The following is a 21357-nucleotide window of genomic DNA, read 5'->3' as shown; positions in this document are numbered from 1 at the left end:
AGAGAGTGGCAGAGACGAGCGGGTAATGACTCAAGGTCACGTTCCTTACGCAAGACGAAGGTGAAGTCGATGGCTGCTCCCTTGTGAGCTGCAAAGGTAGCAGTCAGTAGCAACGTTATTCGGAAGGCAGGCCAGATACACACACCGATGGGGCTGTGTCAGCTCTTGCACGGGTATTAACGGCCTGTGATGTTTGCTGACTTCCCAATGTCACAAGTTTTATCTCACAACGGGTTTGGTCGTACGCTGCTTTAATCCCTGCTAACGCTTACATTTCCTTGTAAACGTGCCCAGAAGAGCAGTCGGGTCGCTGCCCGGCTGCCCTCGGCGGCTTCAGAAGACTTCACACGGTTATTTTACCGGCTTGTCCCCGCCGGGAGGTCACTCCCTGAGGCAGGAGGGGCGCCCTGCGCCGGCGTCCCCTCAGGCAGCCCCTCTCTGCCCGCAGCCGGGCCCCGCTCCCGCAAGCTCCCCTCACCCCCGGCCTCCGGTTACCGGTGCCCACCGCCCCTGCCCCAGGCGCGGCGGCTCCAACAGCTGGGGTCCGAGGGAAGGAGCGAGCACCGCCCCGCCCGCCCCGCTGGCGGCCCGCCCGTCGCTGGGAATTGCGGTCCGGCGGCCGGGAGCCGCCTCACAGCCCTGAAGGTAGGTGTCGTCGGGGAACTACAGTGCCCGTCATGCCCTGCGCGCGGGAACGGTCTCCCCCCGCCCTCGCGGCTTTGCGCGTGCGCACAGGGCCTCTCTTCGAGGGGAGGGGCGGGAGTGAAGCCGTTGGCGCACGCGCCTCCCGTCCCACAGGCGGCCCCGCTCCCCCCGCCCCCGGCCGCCCTCAGCGGCGGAGCGAGGCGGCGGCGCCTGCGCGCTGGGCAGCTCGCGCCGCTCCCCCGGCCGTCCTTGCGAGCCGGGCGGCGGAGGCGGAACGGGGCGCGAGGCGGGGCCCCGCGCGTGAGGCCGAGGCGGAGCCGCTGCGCCGGCGAGCGGGACCCGACGGTTAGTGCCTGCGGGAGGGGGCCGCCGGCCCGGCCGCCTGCCCGTCCCGGTGAGGGGCGCGGAAGCCGCTTCCGGGCTCGCGGCGGGGGGGGGGGAAGATAACAGGCGGCGGGAGCCGCCCCCGCCCCCCAGGGCAGTTGCGGGTGGGGGAGGGACTGCCCGGAGGCTGGGGGAGGGGAGGGGAGGAGCCGCGGGGGACTCCGCCCCGCTGTCCCCCCTCAGCCGGCCCGGGGCCCATGGCGGAGCAGGACTGGGGCGCTGCCGTCCCCCGCAGGGACGGGATCAACCCCCTCCGGTGGCGGGGCGGCTCGGCCTGCCTCGGCGGAGGCGCGGGGCGTGCCGCGCCGGGGACAGGCCGCGCGTCCCAGCGGCGACTTCGTCGGGCTGGTCAGGAGGGGGGACCCGGCCCCTGTGCTTTGCTTCCCGGCCCGGTTGTCCCTCCTGTCCTCACGGGGACCGGCGTCGTGAGCCTCGGGGTGGGCGCCGGGCTCCGTGTGCTCCCGGTTCTCTGAAGGGTTTATGCGCTTTGGGTCGTGCGGGGTTCACTATAGCTCAGGCTCCGAGCAGAGGTGTGCTGGGCTATGGGCTGGCTTTCGGTGAGGTGGTTTTGGGGTGGGTTTTTGCGGGGGGAGAGGTCGGTTTTTTTATTCATTTACCTTCACCTAGAGGTCACAGCTTAACCCCCAGAAAACTCTTGCTGTTATTGTCGTTTTTCTGCATCTAGTGTGTTTAACAGGTTCTGAGGATGCTGTGTTTTCTACCTAATCATGTTGTTTAAAAAGCATGTGTTGGCATACCTCATATGTCAGTGTGTGATGTATGAGTAACGAAGCGGATCTGACTTTTCAGTGCTTATGTACGTTAAAACAAATGACAAAGAAAATGCCAGCAATCCACATTGATAATTTGAAGTATCTGTTCATGAGAATGGTGTGGTTTGGATCCTCCCGCCACCCCTGTGTCCCTGAGGTTAATGGTCATCCTTAATGAGGAATAATAATAAAAAATAATAGGCTAAGACCTTTTTACCAGTTGCATAAAACAGGTGGATTTGTGTTATGTCTTTTGTTCCAGCACAGCAAAACAGCCTTCTTATACCTATTTCCCATCTGGAAAGCATTTGAAGTGCTTACCACGTGTGTTCAGCTTTGCTGTAATGCACCCATTCAAGGGTGATGTTAAGGCTCTGTTGGATATAGTGCAGGACTGTAATGGATGTGAATTTATTAGCGAGCTTAAAGAAAAATGGGAGAGAGATCCCGTAGATTTGGGGTTTGATGTCATTTGAGGTGTTGCATACAGCTTCTGATGCCATACAGTTGCTTCAGTTCATTTTAGTAGTCCATATATAGTATAGTTATACAGTCGGTGTGACACACATACTCTTGAGGGGCTCTTTTCTACAGAGAAGTAAAATAGAAATAAAAAACAGCTTCCAAACTGTTGTGGTTTTGAGTGTTTATTACTTCTGTGTTTGACATTTACTAAACCCCCTGTTGTAACGTTCTAGGTAGCTAGGTCAAAAATAGGGTGTTTATTATGGAGAAGCAGGGAACATTCCCTGTTCCAGTGATCTCATTTCTAACTTTGAGAAAGTAAGTTGTGTTCTTTAGTCTTCCCACATCTGAAATAGAAGATAGGAACAGCTGCCTCAAAATTTTAATACTCCAGGTGCGACTCTGTCATTATTCTCTTTTAGTTAACGTGTATTCAGGGTGTGGGAGGGCATAGTATCTGGTTTGGTTTGTTTTTTTTTTTCCCCAAAAGTAAGGATTTCACTGTAAAACCTCTGGTGTGATTGTAGGTATCCAGAGAAGAAAGCTTTTTCTGTAGGGTAGCTTATTTCCATTTCTATATGTGCATGTCTATACCGGAATGTATTGTCTTGATATTGCAATAACTGCATTCTTGCTTCAGAGCTGCATGGCTTAATTCTGCAGATGTACTTAAGGCAAAACTGATGTGCATATGCACCGTATTTAACACTTTGGGGTTCTGATCTCAGTTGTACCCTTTAGGCACTTCCTTAATATGTTTTAGCTGCATTTTCTTACAGAAAAGGTTTGAATATTTTCTGTGTAAACACTGCTGTTTCTTACAAGCTGTTTTTAGACTAACATGGAAGATGCTGCTGTTCAGAAATAAATACCAACAAATACAAATCCACTTTCATTCTGTAAAGCTTGGTGTCATGTAGCTGGCCTGAAAATGCCAAGATAAAGTATAGTATGACGCTTATCTTCAGTTTATTGTATGTTTAGTATAATCTGTGAAGCTTTTCTCTGAACTAATGCATCTGGTTAGTTTGAATCAGTGAATGATTCACTACTCTTAAAACTGGTCATCGTTCGCCATGTGCCTGCTTCAGATTTTCACCTAAAGAATTCATCAGCTCTTTCTGCTGTTCACCTGAGCTGCATGGACCATAGTTTTCAAATTGTTGCTCAAAAAAAAAAAAAAAAAAAAAGAAAAAAAATCAAATGAGCCCATAGTTGGGCTGGAAGTAGCCTGTGGGAGGCTTGCACTTAGGCTGCATCCGCAGACGTGGTGGTGTTGAGCGGTGATTGCTGTCCAAATAACAATTATGTTTCCTGCCTGCCACGGCCAAAACCAGAAAGGTAAGGATGCAGGTTGATTTTAGAAAAAGGAAGGGTATGGCTCCTTTCCTGTCCATACTTACCCTTCCCATCTCGGCCATCCCTCACCTTTTGGCTTGACATCAGGGAATACAAACCTGTTTGAAGCTGTGGAGGTGTAGTAGAGTGAAAGAGCCTTCGATGTTGGCAGCGGCAACAGCAAGCCTTCGTCTCTGAAGCTGAATAACAGCAGGGATCTGGCGCTCCCCACTTCCAGTTTTTCTTTAGGCTGCAGTAGAAAGTGGGGGATGACACTTCCCAGTGGGCAGCTGCTGGGAAGTGGGATGGGGAGGGATATATATACTTGCCCGAGTAAGGAGTGGTGATCCAGTAAGTAGGCTCACGTAACACTCAGCTCAAATATATCCAAAGAGATTATAGTTCTTTCTGTCCTGTTACTAGAAGATAATGTACTAGGAAAAAATATTTTATTTAGGTTTCATCAGTAAAGTGCTGTGACAATTTTGTACTAGGGAAGAATTTGTGAAAAAGATACATAAAAGTACAGTGGCTTCAGTGGATAAAGTAATTTATTAAGAAGGTAAATAACAAAGTTGATACTGAAACAAAATATGTCTGACCAAAAATATTTGGGAAATATAACTGGGGTCCATGGTGTTGTTTATTATTAGTTGTGCATTGAAAAAGCAGAAGGCATCTTTTTTTCTTATCTAATCTATGAATTCCAAGTATGCGTGGGAGACTGAGATCTACCAATTCGAAAACATGAGACCACAATGTTTAGGAGCGATCAGTTCACTACATACATACAAGTAGTATTTCCTTTGGTAAGTAAATAAGATGTATTTAAATAGAGGACATGGTTTAGTATTTTTTCCTTGTGTAGCTTCTGTAATTCTAAGTAAACAAAAGTACAGTTAATGAACATGTCCTAGTTTATCCCAGAAGCAGCTTGGCATAACATCCTGGCTAAAAAAGAGTAACTAATTGTTTAATAAACACAGAATTTTATAATAATAAAGAAATAAATAAAGAAAAAATGCTCACCAGTTGCTAAAACAATAGTAATGTAAAACTGAATAAGTATGGTGAGCTGTTTAATAGCGCAAATTAATGTGGTATGTAGCCCAGTTTAAAAAAACATTAGTAGAGAAAATGTTAAGTTTTAAATAATCAGATTTAGTATTGTCTTTTATGTACAGAATTAAATCATGCAATTGTTCTGATATAATAATCATTGAAGAGCGCGATGTAAGTCGCTTCATCCTCATTGGTGTGCCCTTAATTGTTAATAGTTTGTCATCTGTCCATTTGTTTTAAGTGCTGGGAAGATATGTAGAAATATAAACCTTAAGCAATCAGTGCAACTGTAAAATTTCTTTAAAAGAAGGTTTACGATCCTTGGTGTTACAGATTAATTTATGGTATGACCTTGTCAGCAATCCCTGGCTTGCTTCCATCCAGGCTTCTGTCTTTCCTGGAGGAAGCAGGGAATGGCTTAATGATTCTTGCCAGCTACAGCCCAACATGAAGGACAGCGCTGGGGAAGACCTTGCGTAAGCGTGCGGAGATGCACTGTTTTAGCTTCTGGGGGATACGCTTTCTCATAGGAGTAGTAGGTGCTGCCCTCTACTTCAGTGCAATGGAAGGGGCAGCTTTGCAGCTAGTAGGAGCAGATTTCTCATTTCCACACTGCCTTCTTTATTCTCCTTCTTGCTCACAAGGAGCTGAGCTTTTTTAGACTGGCTGTTTTGGTCTCTGGAGGCACACGACGAAAGAAAGGGATGAACGATGGCTGCTTGCGTGAGGTGAGAAGGGGCCAGATGGCTGCTGTAGAGGAAGAGTGAGGAGCGAGTGCTCGGTGGTAAGGTTTGACATTCCAAATCAGACTGAACTGAAAATTATTTTGAGGAAAATAAATTCAGTTTCAGGTTGGTTGTTTTGTACATTTGCTAGCAGTGAATAACTCTTCACTCGAATCAATTCATATAGTTATGTATAGATAAAATGTATTTTTGTTTCATTTTTGTCCTCTCTAGTATGAAGTTTTCATGTTTCTATGATCTAACTTAAGTCAGCACATGAAGTTTACATCCTGTTTTACAGTTTCAGTAGGATCCCTGGGCTTCTGTATTACGAGTAACTGAGCTTCGTGCTAGGAGACAGACATCTGGCAGAAAGGAACTCTTGGGACTGAAGGTAGATCTCTGGTATTGCCAGAGCTTGAGCTGGATACAATGTATGATGATAACACTGTTAACTTAACACTTGTGGAAAAAGAGCTATCAGTGACAAAAATTGCAGCTTCTCTTTTTCACAAAAAATCTAGTAAGAATTCTGCAAGAGCATCCCTTTTCTTTAAAACCATACCTAACTGTTTAAAATAGGACTTACACCTAAGAGTTAGAAGCTATAATTTTAATGTTTTTTCTATAAAAACTTTTGAGAAATCTAACATTTAACTTACCCTGGTAATTAGGCTTATTGCTACTTTAACATTTCTAGCCTGTCCAGGTGTGTTTTTTAAATATAAGCATCACCAGTCAGGGTGCAGAATTTTTTTTAGATGTTGCAATGAAAATAAATTTTCACTGATTTTTATTAGCATGAATTATATTGAATGCTAAATGTAAATTCTAAAGCTAAACTAAACATGCCAGCAATGAAACTCTCATTTCATGGTATTAGTAGTGTTTTTATATCATGTTACTATGAAGTCCATAATTCTTAGTTATTGTTTTCCTCTGTTCAATACATGGCTTCCACATACTTAATATTGAGTGTATTAATTTAATATCGCCTGATTTAAGAGAATTAAATTGGCAGATATTTTACTATATTTGTAATAATCTAACTCTAGTAGATTTTAATATTGTGAACGAAATGCTATGTAAAAGCATAATGCTGATCTGTATAAAACCTAAAATACCAATTTTTTTTAATTGTATTTGAAAAAAAGTATCATCTGACATCCTCCTCTTTTAATTTTCAATTGTGATGGCTTCAAAGGAGGTGCTGTTCTTTTAAGATAGCCTAAAGAGTTTTTCATATTTGGTGGAATCTTTTTAATTGATTGATTTGACTAAAAATGTAAGAGCTTGGGGAAAAAAACCCCTGATGAATAGATTTACACAGAAACTCCTTGGATTATTTCATTCTAGTGGTTTTAGCTTTTCTTGTTCTTTAGATGTTTTAATCTTTACAAATCCTGTAAGTTTTCTTTGTGCAGGCCACTTGCAAGCTAATCTTAGGTGCAGAGAACTTTCACAGGTCATGCTTCTGAAGTTTTACTCCTGAAACTTGGGGTTGCGTTTCTGCAAAATTTATATAACTCGTACCACAGGTGATCAGGTGGGGTTTTATCAGTCATGTTTTGAAAAGGATTCCAAAACTTGGTGGGAGGAAATGAAATCCAACTTTCCAGCTGAAAGAGGAAGTGATGAATATGTGGAGTTCTTACTTTGTTGTCTAGATGGTTCAGTAAATTAATGTGACTGACATGCTAAGATGTAGATTCAAATCCAAGTTGCTCAACAGAGATAATTAAGAAGAACTAATTTTCCGGCAGTAACTGTCACAGACGTATCTTGGAATATGCCAAAATCTGTATACCCTACCAAAAAACAATGGAAAAGTTGCGTTGTTGTTACCTGCAGCACTCCTTTTGTGTGCTACAATTTTATTATATTTATTTTGTGATAAAACTGGCTCACAGTTTTCTATTATGGTTGGCTTCTTTTGGTTGCTAGTTCTTTATAAATCCTTTCATAAGTAAGTTTTTAATATGTTATTTCAGTCAGACTTTGAAGACATCTAAAAGATACACAAACACGTCACACAAGTTTGCAGTTAGTGTGTATCATTAGAAGAGTCAGTTACAGATGCATGTTTTCAATGGGTGATTACATTTGGGTTTTTAGTACTTAAAGAGCAAGGATTTCACCACTCTTCAAAATGCCTTATACCAACGGAGGCAGTTCATTTTCTTTTTGGGGCAGGGGAGGACAATGGCACTACTTTGTCTTTTGTATACGAGGGCTTCCATTAAACTACCTACACTAATTTTATTTAAAGCAGCATGATTTATCTTGCGTAGACAAGGCTATACAACAGATTTGGGCCTGGCAGTCAGAACTTGTTTGGTCCTGTGCTATCAGATACTGAACTTTTTCGCCAGCTATGAAGCGTGCGTATTTTTAGTGTCTATTTGTGTTATTATTAAGTTTATTTTTATTATATTTGGCAAGAAAATTGAAAACAGCAATTAGCGTGTATTTCATAAGATACGTTTTTCTTTATGATACTCTGAAGCCATAGGATTGCCAAAAATTACTGCAGGAGGTGCTACAGACTGAGCTGAAGCTTGTTTTAGAAAATATATGCGAGTTTAATTTCAAATTCTAAGGATGTTTAATACATGAAACACCAGCTTTCTAGAAAAATGTAAGTTTTCTTGTAAGGTTGCTTGGCTATGTAGATGGGTGTGGAAGACAAATATTGTGAACTTGTGGGTCCTGCTGCTGTTTCAGTAATCGGTAATTTAACTGGTCAGTCTTCCCCATAGTTGCCTGTGGAGAAGCCTTTGCTGGCTGTGGAGGCATATTCCTCCCAGCCGTTCGCTCCAGAGAGGAGCCCTTGGAGACCAGCTGCTGCCTCAGGCTGGATGGTGCTGCATCTTGCCTTGAATGTATTTGTGAATGTTTTCAGTGTTCACATGCATGACATGTTGCAACATCTCAGCCCTGGAGGTGGTGATGTTAATCATAATTAATAATCTACTGAGCATATAAATATTTAAATTTTGTTTCCCCTTGGGTATTGAGTGAATCTGGGGCAGAGGTGGAAAACAGAACTTGTTAATCCCAACTCTACATATGGTACTGAAAAAAAACCCTAAAAATTTAGAAATTTACAGAAAGGCTAAATACTTCATGTGGTCTTGATGAAGAGTTGTCATTGGCATTGATGGGAATACATCTGAAAAGAGGAGATTATATAGTCCTCTTCTTTTGTGGAAACTTATATACCATGGTAAAAAAAAAAAGATAATTTTTCTTTTACATATGGCATGAGTTTGACAGACATCAGCATCTATTCCAGCAGGTTGCACTGCTATAAACTTAATGTGGATCAATAAAACTATTATTTTATTGGCATGGCTCAAAACAGACCTCCAAATGAATCATAGAATCATAGAATGGTTTGGGTTGGAAGGGACCTTAAAGGGACAGCTTCCACTAGACCAGGTTGCCTAAAGCCCTATCCAACCTGGCCTTGAACAATTCCAGGGAAGGGGCATCCACAACTTCTCTGGGCAACCTGTTCCAGTGTCTCACCACCCTCACAGGACAGAATTTCATCCTAATATCTAATCTAAATCTACCCTCTCTCAGTCTAAAAACGTTACCCCTTGTCCTGTCACTACATGCCCTTGTAAAAAGTCCCTCTCCTGCTTTCCTGTAGGCCCCCTTCAGGTACTGGAAAGCTGCTCTAAGGTCTCCTCAGAGCCTTCTCTTCAGACTGAAGAGCCCCAACTCTCAGCCTGTCTTCACAGGAGAGGCGCTCCAGCCCTCTGATCATCTTCGTGGCCCTCCTCTGGACTCATTCCAACAGCTCCATGTCCTTGTTACGCTGGGGGCCCCAGAGCTGAACGCAGTACTCCAGGTGGGGTCTCACGAGAGTGTAGTACAGGGGGAGAATCACCTCCCTCGACCTGCTGGCCACGCTGCTTTTGATGCAGCCCAGGATACGGTTGGCCTTCTGGGTTGCAAGCACACATTTGCAGGTCATGTTGAGCTTCTTGTCAACCATCACCCCCAAGTCCTTCTCCTCAGGGCTGCTCTCAATCCATTCTCCACCCAGCCTGTATCTGTGTTTGGGATTGCCGCGACCCACATGAGGACCTTGCACTTGGCCTTGCTGAACATCATGCGGTTTGCATGGGCCCAGCTCTCAAGCCAGTCAAGGTCCCTCTGGATTGCATCCCTTCCCTCCACACCGCACAGCTTGGTGTTGTCGGCAGACTTGCTGAGGGCGCACTCAATCCCACTGTCCATGTCGCCGACAAAGATGTTGAACAGGACTGGTCCCAATACCAACCCCTGAGAAATGCCACTTGTCACTGGTCTCCACTTGGACATTGAGCTGTTGACCGCAACTCTGAGTGCGACCATCCAGCCAATTCCTTATCCACCGGGTGGTCCAAATGAAATAAGCTACATCAGAAAAAAATCTTTTGGTGGGTAAAACTGCATCTACAATAAGTCTTTGCTAAAAACTGCCGTGCTGGGAGCATGGAAACATTATACTCCTATCCGTTACAGTTGAGTTCGGAAAACATTTGCATGCAACCTAGTCTCCAGTTGATTTTACTCAATATGGGCCTAATAAAACAACCAGTGAAGGCAGAAGGGGGGAGACTTTCCTTTTACTTTGATTTCTAGGTCAATAGCCACTGATGTTAGCTTGATAATATGCAGGACTCTTTAAGCCAGAAACAAAGGTGCTGCAGATACACATAGTTATCAAATAATCACTAAAAATAATCAGCAGATAGAGTTATTAAATAACAGCTTCTCTGATTATTTTTAGTGGTTATATAAACAGTTTTTCTAGATCAAAGTCTTTCTTCACTTTTCCTTTCTGCTGTTACAGTAGAATGGGTTTTATCTCAACCACCATAGTTCTGTGTTGTGTATCACACTATGAAGGCATCCAGTCTTAGTTTCTCCTTATGTTATAGAGTTGTCAGTTCAAGTGACAGCCTGTCATTTATAGATCTCTTCATCTGTGTTCAATACATGGTGGCAAAAATTCAATGTAAAGCTCAAGAAACTTAATTTTCACAGTTTTAACACTAAAGGTTTGTGTGTCGTTAATATACTTTCAGAAAATGCTTATTTCTGGGAATGATAAGGCCTTAGAATTGAATATTCTTTGCCTTTGGTAAGGTAAACTAGACTGTTCATACTGACCTCCTAGTTAAAGGATTATGAAGTGCCTTCTGTAAAATGAACTTAATGCTGTTTGAAAATTCTATGAATAAAATAACGATCACAATTCAGCCAACTCAGTGAAGAAGCATGGTACTTCTAATTGATTTTTCTACATCCCGTCTAAAAGATAATATCTCAATAACGGATTAAAAAGCGACACTGTCTGGATTCAGCATGCAGTACTTCGTGCAGCATGTGTGCTCTTTGTCCTTTCCTCTACGTATCAAGCAGGTTTATGCAGCTGACAAAGTGTAGCTGGGCTTCGGCCGTACTGAACTCGGTGCGCTGGTAGGTGGTAGCAAGTGGCTTTTAAAGAACAAACCAGCAGACACAAGTTAAGCGAAGTTTGTAGAGGGCATACCCCTTCTGGTTTCATTGTAATTGGCACGGATAAGAATGATGATGATGATGCAGCGGCATTGGTGTCTGCCTGTAGATGTCAACTGAGTATGTTCCCAAGATTTCCATAGAGCTTGAACTCTACTTGCTGGCAGGAGCCTCACGATGTGTTACTGCATCTCTATTGCTGTTGTTGCTTTTGCCAGGTGAATTATTGCTGTTACAGAAATGCCAGTGTGTTATATTACATGTTTCTGGTGTGTAGGCATGTCCCAAATTTGTTACAAGTATAAAATCCAAAGCAAAACGTCTTTAATATTTGCTGTTCACCCTTGTCATTTCCAGTATTTTAGCATGCGTTAGCTAATGCACTTTTTTTAAAAAAAACAACAAACCAAAAACCAACCAAAAACCAAACACAAACCCCAAAACTCAGCTATATATAGCCTCAGATTTTTTTAATTGGGTGATGGAACTGAGTGTGCAGAACTTTAGCCTCTCTGGAGACAAGGTTCTGTTCTCTGTTGTGTGATCTGTCATGGTTAGTCTGCAGATGCTCTTGAAAGAATAGCCGAAATGCTTAAAACTCCAGTAAAATATTTGATGCCAACTCTGCTGGCTTCTGTTCTGCATCATTTTGGTTTTTTTCACTCTGATGATTATCACTTGCTTTTTTAACAGCATTTGTAGTACATTGACCTCAACCGGTCAGGGATTTGTGGTGGTTTTTTTAACTGACTCCACTAAATGGATAGCTGTTCTGAAGTTGGCTGAGTTCACGTACTGGAGTGTGACTGAACGATGCCATAGCTGAAATCTCTGTTCAGAGGCATTTGTCATTAAATAAACCCAGCCCAGGAACTGATAAAAGTATAACAATTAGTCTTAATTCGCTAGATCATCAATTGCTGTACGACTTGCTGCAGACCTTTGGTGACTGGATTAGACAACTCTTCGAAAGATTTGTCAGAAAACGTGAATTGTATAAAACTTGTATATACTGAGGGCAGACAAAACCTGCGAGGTGATACTATGTTTATAGTGACAGTTTAAAAAAAGTAAACTGCACACCTTTTACTGCGTTTTCCTCCCTTCCTCTGTTAAATGGTAAAAGTAAAACTTTCTGTTCTATTTTACAAGCGTTAGTGCTGGCACAAGTGGGAATTTGGAGAGGTGAATGGGAGAAAAGGGACAGGGTTGTCACACCAGGAATAGTTCTAAGGCCAAACTAAGCAATAGTGGGTATTATATATGTTGTACAATGTTGTGTTTTTCAAAAGCGTAGGAGGGTTTGGTACATTTGCAGCACAGTTCGTATTACTCAATTCAGCTCTCAATAGTTCAGCCCTCATCAAAAGTTACATTTTCATTTGGGCTGAAAAATCGGGTTTCTTAGGCTGGTATTTAAAAACTTAAAAAGCACTAACCAAATTCTTCAAACTGTTTCTGAGAATTGAGCTATCAGGGAAGAATATCTCTTTTCTGTAATAAATCAGGCAAAGCTTTTTAAGGCCATTTGTAATTTAGAGGGGAAAACTAATTTTGGCTGGAGAAGACCTCCCAGATTTCCTTGTTTGTGTGTGGACTGTAATTTTCAGAAGCCTTAATTAGAACTGAGTGTGGGAGAAATAGAAGGTGGCAAGGGAAACCTGGGAAACAGTGATCAGCCAGAAGGTGAGGTTGGATAAGGCACTGGGTGTGGAGAAGAGGAATGATGAAACTGAAGTTGCACAGGGGCTTTTCCTATGTGTGTGCTCTCTCTGGAGCAAAGCACTTAATGCTTCCCAGGGGATCCAAGTTTTGTTTTCCCCAAGATGTCTATTGGAAACACACTGTGAATTGCATCCTAATGGAGCTCTACAGAATTTGTAGACTAGAGGCTGTGATACTGTTTTCCCTGAAGTGAACCAAACTGGAAAGCATATGCTACCACATATCTGGAGATTTTATCTTCATGTGATTATGAGACTTTATCATAATGTGATCGGAAACCTGAGTTCTGATATTTCTGAAATGTCTAGTATGTTATTTATTTATTTATTTTAAGGTTGGCTCTCTACTGAATGGGTTAATGCAGAGCTGGAGTACCCTCAATAATAGGGATTAACCTGGATACTGCTACATATTCTGAATGTGAGCTGGCTTCTCCAACAGTCCACTCAAATACGGATGTGGTCTATAGCTCTGTGATTGCTGAGAGCTAAGTAGTTCTGTGTATTTGTATATCACTGCTTCTGAGCTGGTATGGACTCTCAGAGCAGAACTTGAAATACTTTGGATGATACTGTAATCGCAGCAGATTTTATTCACCTACGGGTAAATGAGAAAACACACAAACCTGTTTATGTTACTTTTAGAGCTGATCTACTGCTGGCGTTATTTTTGAAAAATGTACAGCTTGCTCCTATGTGACTTGCATTGTGTGTTACACGCTGTCCTTTAAAGTCAATTTTCTAACATTCTCATAGCATGACATATCCTGTAAAGTTATCTTAGGTTTAGGAGCCGAATGCTGCTAAGCATTTTGTATTTTATTTTCTTTATCCAAAAAATCTTGTGAAGGCCCTTCTTGAGGCTTTAATTCTTGCCAGTTATGAAGAGGGCATGACTCACAAGGGAGTTACTTAATGCTGTGTTTATGTGATTACTTGTGACTTGTGAAATTTTAAACTTGCTTTACCTGTCTACGTGAAGCACTTCCCTTTTCTTTCTCCTTTCATTGCCTTATTAAAGAAAGGAAAGGGCACTGTTTATGTGCCTGGGTACTGCTTGTTAAATAAAATAGATGGCCTCTAATGTCATTTTGGTATTTGACTGTATGGCAACATTTCAGTCTAAGAAGTGTTTGAGTGAAAGCAGTGTTTTGTATTAAGCTTTTCAGTATGTTGTAAAAAATGCATCTTTTTATTTCAAGACACAGTTTAGACTTGTGTTTTATTGCAGTAATAAAACCTCAGAACAATTTGAGTAAAACATAAATGGTTTATTAGCTTTAAGCTAATAAAAACTTTGTTCTTTGCCTAAGCTGTTGCTGTAGCTGACAGACATCAGTAGTTACAAGATGATTAATTTGAGGTGTACTTAACAATATCATCTACTCTTGGAAGGACTATGGTTTTAATGGCCTCCCACACTTTGCGATAGTCTGAGCAAGATACAGAACTTAAACGTGTCTCAGACATTGTATAGTCTTGGTAGATAACTTCCTTCTAACTCTGCCTTCTCATGTCCAAGTCATGTGTTTCAACCATCTCAGCAGTTGTATGAGTACCACTCATAGTTTCTGAAGGGCTTTGACATGCTTAGACCACAAGTGATAGTTTTTATTCTTTCCTTTTATGGTTCATTACTTTCCAAAATGGAGATATGCTTGTTACTAGCATAATTTTTGTCCAAAAGCAGTGTGCCTCATTTCTTTGAGTAACATCAGTTTCTTCACATACGTCCAGATCTTTTGGAGTGAAGGCCTACAATGATGAGGCACTGCTGTGTTCTGGGTCTTGCTTTCGGGTAGTTAGGACAGAGCATGTTCTGGTGGCTGAGTGAGTGTTCCCACTCTGCCTCCATCCTTTGATTACTGACTTCTTGGGACTATTTTCAACGTAACACCCAGATTTTCAGAGCGTGTCTGTTTGTGGGAAAACAGGATGACCTGGGGACACCCACCGTGCTTCAGATGTGGTCTTGCATAATGCTTGTTGCAGGAAAAAATTCCCTGTGTCCTTCGTTCCGCCCAACAGCTTTACAAAATAACATCTGTGCATGCAACCACCTGCTCTAATTTGCTTTTGCTGTTGCAATTGGTTACAAGGCACAAAGTCACAGTACAGACTCAGTGCAAAACAGAAATAATGGAGCCTTCTGTACTGAATGAAAGAGCTGTGAGTTTGGTCTTTCAGACTGTGCCTCTCTTTAATGTGTTGATGTTGACTTAGATGACATACTGTAATAAGTGAGGTCTATTAAAGTTGGCTGTCATGGCTCTTTGTCTTCACTTTTCTATGGTTTTTCCAAACCTCAGCTGTTTCATATTAATTTTTACCTACTAGATATGTAGCTCAGGCTGAATTTTTTAGGAAAGAGTTCAGTTATTTTCAAAAATGAGGCTAGGAAAAACACATTATTTTGCCAATGCCAGCATCTTCCTTCCTCTCCCCAACCCACACTCGTGTGCTGGTGAAGGGTCTTGAAATGTGGTGGTGTCGTGATAGCTAGGAGTGTTTGTGTTAAGGACATACTTTCTGCTTTCCATGTGTAAAATCTCTTTTGATTTAGTCTTTCCTTGGGGGATAGAGGAAAGGTCACAATTCTGCACATGTTCAGTGAAGGCTGTTTGGTTTTGACACTCAGTTATTCTGAAGGTTCGACTCCATGTTGAGCAGGAGGATGGTTCAAGAAACTGCATTTTGGGGGGAGTACTGAAAAGAGTAGCTAGGTCTGAGGAGGCGCTTGAACTGTGAAAAGCTCTCTGACACTGTCACGTAACAGCGTTCGTGGCTTCTGTGGAAGAAGACTCAAACGTCAAGTAAACAAGAACTGGTGGGAGTTGAGGAGCCTACTGTTGGTAGGGAGGTAAGGAAGGAGATGACTTCTTGTGATACTAGGGAGAGACTGAGAGCCAGTGGGAGAAATGGGGACAAGGTGAGAAGATGAGGTAGATAATCATGAGGAAACAAAAGACTGCAGCAGAGAACATCCAGAAAGAAATGGGAACTGATAACTAATCAGATAGGAGAAACAGAGGAAGAAGAGGGAGAACTACCTGAAAGGAGGTTGTAGCAAGGCGGGTGTCAGTCTCTTCTCCCAGATAACAAGTGATAGGGCAAGAGGAGATGGCCTCAAGTTGTGCCAGGGGAGGTTTAGATTGGATATCAGGAAAAATGTCTTTACTGAAAGGGTTGTCAAACATCAGAACAGGCTGCCCAGGGAAGTGGTGGAGTCACCATCCGTGGAGGTATTTAAAAGACGAGTAGATGTGGTGCTCAGGGACATGGTTTAGTGTTGGACTTGGTAGTGTTAGGTTAATGGTTGGACTTGATGATCTCAAAGGTCCTTTCTAACCAAAACAATTCGATGATTCTATGATTCTGTAACTGTGTCTGCAAGGAGCAGTGTGCAGCAGGAAGAGTAGGAACCAGCTGAATAAAGAACAAGGGAAGAGGGAAGTGGGAGACTGAGCTTGGGTCACAGAGACCAAAGCAGATGAAGAACACGTTGTGCGTGATATACTGAGGGTCAAAAAGAGAAATCAATCAAGACAGGAACTGTGGGAGTACTGGCACTGGGTGGTAAAGAAATAGACGCTTGAAGTTATGCGGAAAATACTAAGAATGAAGTGAAATCTGGGGAGATGAAGCTGTGCGTGCAGTATCACAAAAGAGCTGCCCAAAGAAGGAGGCTGCACTCCTGTCGTTATGGTCCTGCCACTCCTCTGCTTTCCGTCTTTAGTGCTTGTTGAGCTCTGCCATGAGCCAGCTCAGCAGCAGAAGACACTTGGAGCAGCTGGCAAATTGAATCATCTCACAAAGGGGCCTTGGGAGAGCAAACTACTGGAACTGGGGGTGTGTGATAATGGGGGGAGTAGTGTGACCTTTCCCACGTGACAGTAGTGAGCTCTTAAATCTCCTGACGGATGAGAACTGCAGAGGTGAGGAGAAGCAATCCGAAGCAAGGAGCCTGCTGCAGAGGAGAGGCGTGACTGGAGCATTAACAGACTGGGAAGAAAAGGTCAAGTCTGAGAGGGAGAAGTTGGCAGAAGAATCAGCCTGTTAATGCTGAGAGGATCCATGATTTTTTCAGGCTCACCATTTATTGCTGTTGCCAAAAATTTGTAAAAGCCGGAGGAAAGGTGCGGATTTGTATGGCAATAGTATATTAACATCCATTAGTAAAAGTGGAAGAGGTTTTTGCGGTAGGCCTAAAGGCTCTGATTCTGCTGATAAGTCTTGATATAATTTGAGCATCGTGGAATTTCTCCCTTATTTAAAGGCCTAGGAAATTATACGTATAGGGAAGTAATGCTTTCTTAAAGCTGTAAAATAAAAAATATGAAATGTAAGTGCAGTCGTAATTTGTTGCGTTTACAAATGTGCACCATTATCTTTATTTTTAGTCAGTGTCTCTGCTTTAGCCAGAATAAAGAATGAACAGTATTAAAAGACATCATGAATACTTTGTTTCTCATCGTAATTCTGTGTCTTTCTGTGCCCTGTTCAGATTCTGATCTGAGTAACTGTTAATTTCCATAAGCACTAGGTGAGTGATCTCCTGTAGTGAGGTACCTTGTTTCATACATACATTAAATTTTCACTGTGTTCTGCATACAGAGAACTGAAGGATGAGTGTTTTAAAAAAAACACAACAACCACCCACCCTCCCCAAAACCCATATAGCTGGACACATGATCGTGAGACCCCACCTGGAGTACTGCATCCAGCTCTGGGGCCCCCAACTTAAGAAGAACCTGTTGGAGTGAGTCCAGAGGAGGGCCACGAAGATGATCAGAGAGCTGGAGCACCTCTCCTATGAAGACAGGCTGAGAGAGTTGGGGCTATTTCAGCCTGGAGAAGAGAAGGCTCCGGGGAGACCTCATAGCAGCCTTCCAGTACCTGAAGGGGGCCTATAGGAAAGCAGGAGAGGGACTTTATATAAGGGCATGTAATGATAAGACAAAGCGTAATGGTTTTAAACTGAAAGAGGGTAAATTTAGATTAGATATTAGGATGAAATTCTGTCCTGTGAGGGTGGTGAGACACTGGAACAGGTTGCCCAGAGCAGCTGTGGATGCCCCCTCCCTGGCAGCGTTTAAGGCCAGGTTGGATGGGGCTTTGAGCAACCTGGTCTAGTGGAAGGTGTCCCTGCCCATGGGTTGGAACTAGATGATCTTTAAGGTCCCTTCCAACCCAAACCATTCTGTGATTCTATGATTTATAATTATTAGCCTGGCAAAACACAATTACCTATTATGTTTTTTCTGTATCCTACCAGTCTGTAAATAAGACCCCAGGAGTTGAGTAACACTGCTGAAGGGTGTTGTGGGCTGAGTCTGGCTTCATCCCAGGAGCTCTGCCAGTGTCCAGAGGCAAAGCATGTGTGTCCTCATTTTCCAGGGTGGTGTTTATGTGTGTTTGCAATGACATTGTCCTTTCCCTCTCTGCACTTGCCCATCTTGCCCACTCTAGATGTGGACTGATTAGTAGGTGTGGCACATCCTGTTAGCTAAAAAAAATTATATGTAATAATTCTAATTCATTCCATGAGTTACTGTTGAAATACTCTCTGTTGTTTAGCAGCTTTTGGTTGGATGTTTTGGGTTCTGATTTTTTTTTTTGGGGGGTGGGGGGCTGGGTGAAATGCAAACAGGTCCTGTGGAGGAATTTTACAGATCATTCTGATACTCAGATGAGATGCAATAGTATTGCCAGTCTCTGTCATTGGTAATATTGAAAATGCTTAAAGTTTTGACCATTTTTGATATCTGTAAGTCTGAAGCTTTCGATACTTGGACAATTCTCCTAAAATGTCGTGTTTGAGCACACCATTTACTTGTTTAAACACAATATCAAATTAGCGTAGCAGTGGCGTATTTGATATCAATTAAAAATATAACAAAACCCAACAAGCATGGCCAAAAAAAAAAAATATGGCTGTGCCTCATGTTAATGTTGTTCTCTTTTAAAGAGGCTTTCTGCTTTTGCATAAGAAGTTATAGTCTGGTTTGTGTGATGCATCAGGAGTTCCTGCTTAGCCAGTATGTATTATTTCCCTGAATAAGATTTTATAAAAATACTGGGTATCCATGATTGTTTGCCTAACTTAGCAGAGGTTTGACTACTTTCTTCTTAATTGTAATCTGTACATCAGCATTAACTAGCAGGAGTACCAGAGGTGACTGCAGAGTCTAAAAGCTAGTGCAGAATCCACAGCTATTCTATCTGGATATGCTCTTGTCATAACTAAAATACTTATGGAAATAGGTTTAATAACGGGTTTTGTGTGTAATCTTATAAAATGTTTTATTTCTGTTTTTTTGAGGCCACCTTGATTGCTTTACGTCTACAGTGCAGGGCACCTTCCCCCAACTCTCAGCCTTCCTTGTGCTTGCCCTCACACTTATATGGCTGCATAGAGAGCCAGGCTGTGGAACTGATGTACCTTTAAAAAAAAAAAAAATATTTTTTTTCTTCTGTTTGTCTTCCAATAGATCAGTTTCCTTTCAGCAGCAACACAGCAGCACAGATTTAAGTTGGATTAAAGTTAGCATGTAACCATGACTTGACCTCTCATCCAGGTATACCAGTGGGTATGGGAAATAGGTCTTTCTTTTTCTGGGGTTTGCTCTATTTCTGTTTTCCTTTCATCCCCTGAAAGAAGGGCTCATATCTGAGGGTGACCCTTTAGACACAAAGGGCCAAATTCAGCAAAGTGGACTCCAGAGGTATGATGTTCCATACAGCATATCTGTTCTGTGGAATTTCTGAAATGTATCTGTGCTAGGAAGAGTTTTTTGCTTACAAGTTCCATTGCTGAGAATTTATGTATTGTCTTCCTTCAGCAGTTTTCATATTAGCTTTTATTTGGCCATACCTCTCAAGCAATGTACCAGCATCTGGGTGTGGATGACCTGGTCTAGCCTCTTTGAATGTAAAGTTGTTGTTGTGTACCAGAAAAACTTAATCATTCTTTTTCTAGCTTCTTTAATTTGTATTAGCATAATTAGAAGAACGATGTGCTGTAACTCTTTTTTTCCCCCTTATTGCAACAGGCTAGGCAAGTTCTTATTTGCATCTATAAAATATGCTTGGGAAAGATGAAAATGATCTTTGCCTTAAGTGCAATGCTCACAAACACTCTGAGCTTCCAGACAGATCTATTTTATGTCAAAAGTTTAAAGTTAGCTAACTATTTTATAGTAAATATTGCCAATCAGTATGCAAGCTGCCTATGAATTTTGTAAGAATTATTTCAAATGTTAAAATATTCTGATACTTAATATATAATGTTTTCTATATTATAAAGTCGAAATGGCTAAATAGCAGCTCTCTTATTATGTTGATATGGCTTAGGAGTTAATGGACAGATTCTTCAAATGCTGAGCTTGGGACCTGATGTTACATTACTGTGTCTTGACATAAGTTGGACATTCATTGTAGAGGATGTTGCTGTTTGTGTTTTCAGGAAAGAGCTCTAAACAAGGTGTTCTGAAACCCATTGCTTAAAATTGTGTGGGGTTTCTTTTTGTTTTCCGCTGCTGCAGGTGTGATGGACAGGTAGCAGAAGATTTCACTTTGATATCAGGGAATCAGAATGACCGAGTGCTTCCTGCCTCCCACTAGCAGCCCCAGTGAACACCGTCGGGTAGAACACAGTGGGGTTCTTGCTCGGACTCCCAGCTCTGAAGAAATCAGTCCTACAAAATTCCCTGGATTGTACCGCACCGGTGAGCCTTCACCACCTCATGACAGCTTGCATGAGCCTCCAGATATAGTATCTGATGATGAAAAGGAACATGGGAAAAAGAAAGGAAAATTTAAGAAGAAAGAAAAAAGAAGTGAGTAGGCAACTTCTCTTATTCCGTGCTTATAATTTCTCTTTCTGTCTTTCTCTCTCAAAATTGCTTAGCATTCTCAATGGTTTTTTTAAACTTGTTTAGGTGTGAAGGACGTTAACTTGTACAAACAGGCTTTGTACAATACCTGTTTCGCTTCCAAAAAAACCCACACCTTAACCAAAAAATGGGTTTGTTTTTTGTTGCCCAGATACAGGTGCCAAGCACGTGCCCAGAATTACTAGTAAGCAGGTTTATCCAAAACCTTTAACGATGCATTGGTAATTGCCTGGCATGGGGTTCTTCTAATCTCATTATCTGTTCACCTTCTAAATGGAGGTTTCCAAGTGTATTTCCAAATAGATGCTTTTTGAAATTGTGGCTGAGGTGCTAGCTAAAATAAAACTGTAAGTTTGACCTGAATTTTATACTTTTAAATTTGGAAGAGTCAGTTTCAACAACTTTAACCCATTTCCCTTATGTCTCACGTATTCAGAGTTTGCTGTTGTGTACCATCTCCAGTTTTCTTGTCCACACTGCACCTTTATTTGAGGAGTAGTAAAATCTGTGTCCTTTTTTCTTTGGTTCTCAGTTGAGTCTGATCATGCAGTTTCGTCCAGCAGTGCCAAAGTATTATTGCAGAGTTCAAAAATGTGCAAGACAACATCGTGATCTGAATTTACTAGAACTGACAGAGTAAAAGTTAGAAGAGTAAAGCCTTGACTATAGAATCCATTCTTTGTCAGTGTATCAGTGTACAGAATGGAAGTTTTCGTTTAAAAAGTGTACCCCTCCTTCAGAACAACAGAAGATAAATCTTACTTCTCGCCTTTAGGTTTGTGCAGTAAATCTTGAAAACATGAAATAGTTTTCATTCAGTAGAGTTTTT

At 42.1% G+C, this 21357-nt stretch overlaps 1 protein-coding gene across 2 annotated transcripts in view; it reads left to right on the top strand.

Moving 5' to 3' along the window:
• The first annotated feature begins 868 nt into the window (after positions 1 to 868).
• RALBP1 (ralA binding protein 1) overlaps positions 869 to 21357 on the top strand; it is a 36264-nt gene continuing 15775 nt past the window's right edge. The window contains exons 1-2 of one of the 2 annotated variants that reach the window (XM_068396988.1): positions 869 to 1039; positions 20178 to 20471. In XM_068396988.1, coding sequence (XP_068253089.1) covers positions 20228 to 20471 — 244 coding nt within the window. In that variant the 5' untranslated portion in view covers positions 869 to 1039; positions 20178 to 20227. The remainder of the gene's footprint in view (positions 1040 to 20177; positions 20472 to 21357) is intronic. The other variant, XM_068396987.1, reaches the window with a different exon arrangement.

The sequence above is a fragment of the Nyctibius grandis genome, chromosome 3, assembly GCF_013368605.1.
Source record: "Nyctibius grandis isolate bNycGra1 chromosome 3, bNycGra1.pri, whole genome shotgun sequence".
Lineage (NCBI taxonomy): Eukaryota > Metazoa > Chordata > Aves > Nyctibiiformes > Nyctibiidae > Nyctibius > Nyctibius grandis.
Note: the sequence above shows the minus strand (reverse complement) of the source record. Positions and strands in the feature narration are given on the sequence as shown.